This window comes from Condylura cristata, unplaced genomic scaffold, assembly GCF_000260355.1.
Source record: "Condylura cristata isolate star-nosed mole 26May11 unplaced genomic scaffold, ConCri1.0 scaffold00013, whole genome shotgun sequence".
Lineage (NCBI taxonomy): Eukaryota > Metazoa > Chordata > Mammalia > Eulipotyphla > Talpidae > Condylura > Condylura cristata.
In genome coordinates, this window is record NW_004567114.1 from 12,461,348 (window position 1) to 12,469,172 (window position 7,825).

General features: G+C 39.4%; 1 protein-coding gene across 1 annotated transcript; it reads right to left on the bottom strand.

The window, feature by feature from the left end:
• Positions 1–4,211: 4,211 nt before the first annotated feature.
• Positions 4,212–4,660, bottom strand: LOC101620774 (tubulin alpha chain-like; the record flags this gene model as incomplete). The annotated part of the gene is given in 2 exon segments (XM_012724387.1): positions 4,212–4,459; positions 4,462–4,660. Coding segments are annotated over 2 exon segments (441 nt in total), but the record flags the coding sequence as incomplete, so codon positions are not given.
• Positions 4,661–7,825: the final 3,165 nt, after the last annotated feature.

Sequence of the window (7,825 nt, forward strand, 5' to 3'; positions counted from 1 at the left end):
GTGCCACCAGGGAGAGCCGAGAATTATTTTCACATAAGAAATAACACTGGTATAGAACTAACATATTTAAATGTGAATGAAATATACACTTTGGGGAACCCAGTCCTTTCGGACATTAAAGCAAGAATTAAAAACATTAAAAAAAAAAAAAAACCTGGCATGGCTCTAAAGAGTTAACAAATACTTCTATGTAGCTTTAGTCTTTGCTGCCAAAAGCAGGGCAGGGCAGCAATTTTACTGAGGTTCAGAGAAATTAAGTGATTTGCCTAATTTCACAGAGCTTATACTTGTCAGTTACACCCTTAACATAACTCTATCTTTAAACACCAGGCAAATGCTATGTTGTTCAGACTCTAAATTCGAAACCTTCAAAATGTGGTATAATTTCAGAGTTTCTTAAGGTTCTCGCACTCTAGTAAAGGACATAAAACCCAGGTTCGAAAAGTAAGTCACAGGGAAGGTAGAGACTGAAGGTAAGCTTCCTACTGGGCTGTATTTGATTTCCACACAACTCTTCCCTGACTGGAGCTGCTTGGCATCTTCATCAGGCAGAGAAGACCACTCTGGGGTGGGAACATCAACCTCTACTCTCAGTGACTCTCCACATGTCTTCTTATTCTACATGTCCTCACATTTATTTTGACTAGGAGTCTCTGCTTGGGATTCTGCCATTTCTAGAAAAAGGAGAGATGCTTAACCACCCTATTTTTGAAAAGAAAGCTGTTCATGATTTATTGGTTGAAGCAGGTCAGACAGAGACTCTAAATTCTGAATTAGATGTGTTCACATCCCTTGAGAATGGGTGGAGTGGAGTCCATAGGCCAACCTGAAGCATCTGCACTGGGAAGCGCTCCCTCCCCCAGGGAGGATGTTCGGTGTATAATACAAAACATCATCACTTATAATATTCAGATGAGGAAACAAACAAAAAGAGTAGATAGTAATTAACCAGGATATATTGCTCAGTTATAATCAAGGGCTGCTACTGTTCATTATTCGACACTGAACCCATTGCTTACGAGATTGGCAACAGCACTATAGATGTCCGGGAATGAGTGAGTCTAGTCAAGGAAGAAGAGAAGCAGATTCTTCATAGGTCCCATCCTACTTGGCCAACTGCCCACATCTCCAACGCTGAAATGGCTCATCTCTGTGGAAATCTGGGCCTCCAAAATCAAGACTGGAAAAAATATTTCTTCTACACTGAATTCTGTAAACCTCAGTTTTTCTAACAAGTGTGAAGCAGCTGAAATACAGTCCCTTTGGGTCTTTGATGACCCTAAGAGTCAATGAAAATCAGTTTAAAAACTTCCACTAAGTGAAAGATCTCCACTGTTTCCATAATGCCCTTTATCATAAGACAAGCACAAAGATGAGTTTTGATAGAAAATAATATATAAGTACCTCCCTGGTGGTACAAGGAGTTAAAGCACAGTACTATGAAGCTATCAGCAGCCACTATGGTGTGGCCTGAGACTGATCCCTGGCCAGGGAGCTGACCCACATGAGTCTCCTTACTCTCTCGCTGCTCCCTTCAGCAGTGTATTTATATAGATCTGCCTGTTCAGCTCCCTGCTCTGTCCTGTGTGAATCCTTTTACCACCCCCATACCTCTGACCTATACCCCAGTTCTTGTATGCATAAATAATTGAGTCATATATATGTGTGTGTGTTTGTGTGTGTGTGTGTGTGTATAAATGTATATAATTGAGGCACAGACACTTCTAACTTTTTACTTTTAAAATTATAAATCTCATAAAAGGAAGCAATTTTTATCCTTTAGTATCTTTAAAATAAAAATAATAAAGTCAAGAATAGTGTTAAATTAATTCTTGACAAATCCTGATTGTGAGAATCACTGCTATACAAATGAAATGGTTCCTTTGGTGACATACAGACAAGTGATTTGTAGATTAAGATGTATCTTGAAAGATATCAACTACGTGTCATCATTCTTCATTTGAACAAAGCAAGTATAAACTATGTGCTAATATTTGAAAGTGGACAATAAAATTAAATCTGTAAATAGTGTTATTATTTCCAACTTTGAATCTTTCAAAAATACATACTTCAGTGTTGACAGGTGAAATGCAATGTCTGGAAAACATACGCCAACATACTGCTATGGACTGAGGATACTGGAGCAGAACATGCATGAAATGACGACACTCCTGGGTCCATGCAATGTTTGTTGATGAAAACATTAGTATTGGCCCTCCCTGGTGGCGCAGCGGGTTAAAGCACAGCACTGAGAATCTGAAGCCACTTCCGCATGAGTTCGATTCCTGCCTGCCTCCTGCCCCGAAGGAGACCACATGGCGAGCCAGACCTCTCCTGACCCACCCGCTGCTTCCCTCAGCAGTGTACTTCGTCGATCTGTCTGTTCTGCTCCCCACTCTGTCTCGGGTGAAGCCTCTCACCGCCCGTGAGCCTCTGGCCTGTACCCCAGTTCTGTATGCACAAATAAATAAATAAATCTTTAAAAAAAACATTAGTATTAATTGCACTTTATAGGTTATCAATGTGCCATATTAAAGCATGTATGATAATTTATGGGAGGAAACCCTGTCCAGTCTTTGAGACCACAACACAAACTTCATTATGGCAACCTATGAGGCTTCATTCATGTGCTAAGTCCTATCATATTAATTACTTACTTATAAATTGAAACCAGAAGACTGAAAGTGACGTTAGCCAATCTTTCGCGTTGTGACACTTAGGTCACTGGGGCCACAGACACATATACAGTCACTTTCTTAGACTGTAGTCAGGCTGAACCAAAAATGAACATTTTTCTCTATAGTATGGGCTTTTAGGGGACAAGAGATTTCAATTTGCCTCCTTGGCATTGACAACAATTTGCTTAGTATTTGAAATACATAGAATACTTTTCTCTTTCTTAATACTCAAGGTTATGTACACAGGATTTGGATGTAAAAATGGAATATTCAATGCTTCTATCTTCATCAAACATAGTGTAATTAGACCCAAGAGGAGAGTAACTCCATTTATTTTTCTTCTAAGAAACTCAACCGGCTATATTTTCAACCTAAGCTTGACCTTGAGACATGAGACATGTGATGTCAACGTGAGGTTCCTTCCATCTCAGCAGTTCTTCCTGCCAATTCCTTTCTGTGATCTTTATTTTTAATGTGGCACTTACATATCTAGGATGTCAGCTTGTCGGCAAAAATCCAATATAAAATCCTTGAATATATTTAATTTGAGTCATTTGTGTCTGACGCAGTAAAGATCAGTGCTACAGTTTAATTCATGGTCTTGAATAAAATGCTGTCTTGTGCTCTGATGCAGCTCCATCAGATCTTAGGGCCATACAGCATGGTACAATGTTAAGTTTACTGATTCACGAGCTCCAATAATACGAGAAGATAGCATGTTTTATGCAAGCATCTGACATTTGTGTGTGTGACATTTGAGGTGTCTGCCATTTGTGGTGTTTGTACATGAGCCTAAACACAGGAGAAGTGTATACCGAGCATGTGAGAAGCCTTGATATGAAGTATGTTCACTGCAGAATTTCAAGTCACAGCACACAATAGCCTGCAGGTTAACATAGTGAAACAATGTCTAAGTCAGATTTAGATTTCCTTGGTAACTAGATCAGAACTAAGATAGATTCAAATTGCTTTCTCAGAATCTCCTCAAGTTTCACCCATTTTTCCTCTGTGTTATTTTTCCATTTTCTTTTGGGACCTATCCACAGCATTATTCCCCTATGATTGGGTAGAGAAAATAAATCATTTTAAACAAAATTAAGTAGCATATAATTCTATTCAATGTAACAAAGCACAGTTGTTAAGAGTAGTTCTGTATACTGTTTGTCATGTGATTTTTGCTTACTTGTGTGACTTTGAGCAAATCTCTGAATATCTCTAGTTCTCATTTTCTTCATCTACAGAAAGGAGTCAAGGATAGAACTTATTATGCATTATGAAACTTGATTAATATAAAGAATAATTAACAAAAATGCTAGGTCTGTATCTGGTAGATAGAAGATCAGTGAATTTTCCCTACATTTTTTTTTTTAACTTTCTTAAAGCCTTTACTTTGAGACATGATGGGAGAAAACAGACACACATGGAAAAGACATGATTCACAGTTGAAATACAGTCTAACCAGAATGCTTTAGAGCCTATTAGCTAATGTTGAAGCTGAATTATAGCATGACATGCCACAGGACCGAAGCAATTTTAGTATTACTCTCCTTCTTCCTCACCCTCGCCTTCCACAGAATCCACACCAAGCTCCTCATAATCCTTCTCCAGGGCAGCCATGTCCTCTCTGGCCTCAGAAAACTTCCCTTCCTCCATGCCCTCCCCCACATACCAGTGGACAAAGGCCCGCTTGGCGTACATCAGGTCAAACTTGTGGTCCAGGCAGGCCCAGGCCTCAGCGATGGCTGTGGTGGTGCTCAGCATGCACACAGCCCGCTGCACCTGGCCAGGTCTCCCCCGGGGACCACCATGGGAGGCTGGTAGTTGATGCCCACTTTGAAACCAGTAGGGCACCAGTCCACAAACTGGATGCTGTGCTTGGTTTTGATGGCGGCAATGGCAGCATTGATGTGTTTGGGAACCACATCACCACGGTACAATAGGCAGCAAGACATGTATTTACCATGGCGAGGGTCATGAGATTTTCAGTTTGCTTAAAAAACATTGTAAGAGATAGGGTGAAGGAGAATCAAAAGGAAATAGGCAAAATAAAAGATTAAAAGGATGAAAATGCTAAATCCACAAAGTAAAAGATAGTGATGCAAGAACATTCTTATATTTTAGTATTTTTAGATCTGTATCATCTTTAATGTCTACCATGGGATTGGTACTACATAAAACACCAGATCTTAGTAACCAAAAATAATAACAAAAATCCGTTTAAATAATGGCACACTACTCATCTGCAGGAGATACAATATAGGGGGAAGCTCAGGTGAGAAAACAAGCAGCAGACAGGAAGTGCTCTCTTCAGGAAGAAGCATGGGGTCTGTTGGAGCACAAGAGAAAAGACAGGCACTAGATATGGCGGTTTGACTGAAGAAATAGCTCTTCACTACAGTTATAAAGAAAGCTAACATCTGTGGTATTATTGTTAAAAGTTGATGCCAGCAAGTGAAAAACCAAAGAGACTTTGCAGGAGAAAAGAAATGCCCCTCTTCCCCTCTGGCATTTTTCACAGTCATCGGGCAATTAAATTAACATTAGATTAGTAGAAAAAAGAAACAAATTTAATTTAATTGTTAAACTGTTAGTCTATTGCTTTCCCCAAAGTAAAATAAATCAATAGATAAATAATATTAATAGTCGCTGTCTGAATTTAGAGGTCTTCTGTTTCAGTTCTATAGAATCAATTATTATCATTACAATAAACATCCTGAAGTAAACTTTGTATACATCATGACTTACTTAAAATATAATATCCCTAATGATCCTCTATTTCTAGTTGTTTTCTTTTACACTCCTATGAATTGAAGTTCATAGCTTGACAACAGAATGCTTACAGTTTTATGTTTAACTGTTTGCTGAATACCTCCCTGTGGGCAATCCCACAAGACCAGACTCTTCAGATGGGAGTTAAGCAATATTTTTCTAACTCCTCTTATTTCTGTGTGACAGCCACTCTCCCAGTGATCCAGACTCAAAAACCCTTACTCCACCATGACCGACCTCCACTGCCTTCAGATTTTTTCCAATTTTTTTTTGTATTTCTTCTTCCCTTTAAGTCCCTTAGTCACCATTTTACCTATAGTTTTGCTTTCCTTTCTGTTCTCCCCACAAACACAATTGCCTTTTTATTGTTTCTTGTCTCATAAATCTTTTATTCATTACAGATTTACTTTTAGAGTATACACATTTGCGTATTTAAAATCCATCAACTGTTTTTATCCTCCAAGGGAACATCATTGAGAGTAATGCCAATCAACATAAAATGGCGGACACTGTGATTCATCAGCTCTCTACTCCAAGAAACTCAGGGTGACATAATAAGAGGTCACAAAATGCCATACAGTACCAGGCTCTGCTTGCCAGATGCTATTTAAATTCCACCTCTTGGCTCAATAAGTTAAAATACAACACTACAAAGTTAGCCTGCAGTGGCCTCTTCAGCAGGAGTTTGATCCCCGGCCAGAGAGGTGACCCACATGTCACAACAGACCTCTTCTGCCTCGCCCGCTGATCCCCTCAGCAGTGTACTTCCTCAATCTGCCAGTTCTGTCCCCCACTCTGTCTCTGGTGAATCCTCTCATATCCAATGCAATTCTGGACTGAACCACAGTTCTGTATAAATAAATAAATCTTAAAAATAAACCCCACTTCTTCTAGCAATTGGAAGTTGTCTGGCTAAAGGGCAACACACACACACAAATCACACAAATGCTGAGTCAGTAAGAAGCTTTGTAACAAGCCACTTTTGTCTCATATATACAAGTATCTTTGGAAGGTGGAAATGCAAAGCTGTCTGCAATACATAGCACCCTGTACAAAACCTTAAAGACCACAGGGGGGTATCCTTTTGTTGTTATAAGTGTGAAAATAATCAAATGAAGAACATACCCATGAACAAACAAAGCAAACACTAGTGTCTTCAGACTCTGGAGAGTATGGGGTATAGATTAAAAGTCACAAGATTTGAGAGCTAGATTGAGGTAATACACATCACTTCTTCCAAATCCCTCAAAATACCCGTGAAAAAAAGGCTCAGAGAGTTTGCCATTTTCCTAAAATCACTGCGAGCTAACTTTCAGTAGGGACTAGAATATGGATCTTTCATTTCCCTGACCACTCCTCTAAATTCTGTGAAAAGGTAGGAAACAAGTACTATTTTCTAAGAACACATTTATTTGTCAAAAGTGTTTTTACCTATCTGAAAAGGGCACAGTCTAATGACACTAAGGTTTAAAGTACATTGCAGTTACTCCAGCAACTGTTCTGGAAAGTTCTTTCTGACAAGTTCAGTATCTTCCTGCTGACTTCCCTGGTTAGTCTGAGAACCTAGGTCAAGGCCCATGGCCCATGGTCACTTTGACAGACTTTGAATGTAAGAGGCTAAACCAGGAGCTTCTGAATTACGAGCCCTGAGCTATTTGGGGTTTGACATGTTTTGCACTTTAGCTAGAAAGTAAATTTTCAATTTCCAATTGAGTGAATCTGGGAAAAGAGAGAAAAAGAAATGTTTTTAACTAAAAACTGAAACACAAACTTTGGATTTTACCATGAACAAGAGACAATAATTTCACTGTGTTTGTCTGTGTGTTTTGGGGGGAGAGAGAGCGAGAGAGAGAGTGAAAGGACCATAAAAGACCATATAACAGAAACACAGTGTTGTGCCTGTGTGTGCTAGCTAGGGAACAGGCCACTTGCTGAAATTCTCTGTGCTTTGAAAGAGGACCACTGGGATGAAAGGAAAACTCTTCTGTATACAGCAAATACAGTCCCTTTTCTGATATGATCCTGTGGTCTCTGCCTCCATTCCTTGAGCAGAATAAGAACTAGCAAAACAACATTCACCAGGGAGAAACCCTATATGTCCCTGGCAATGTGTTGGAACATACCAGAGAAAATTAACAGCTTCAAGTCAGATAGGTTCCTGGATCATAGAAACCTGCTGTTGAACATTCATCATTTAGGCTTAGCTTTTTCAACAGAACATATTTCCAATCTGATGCATACACACCCTAGCAACCAACAATCATAAATGTTCATGCACCCCACATGCACACAGGGCATGTGTGGATGAGTGAGCACACACACACAAACACCCATCTACAGCCTTAAAGTCGACACATGGCTACAATTTTCTTATTCTC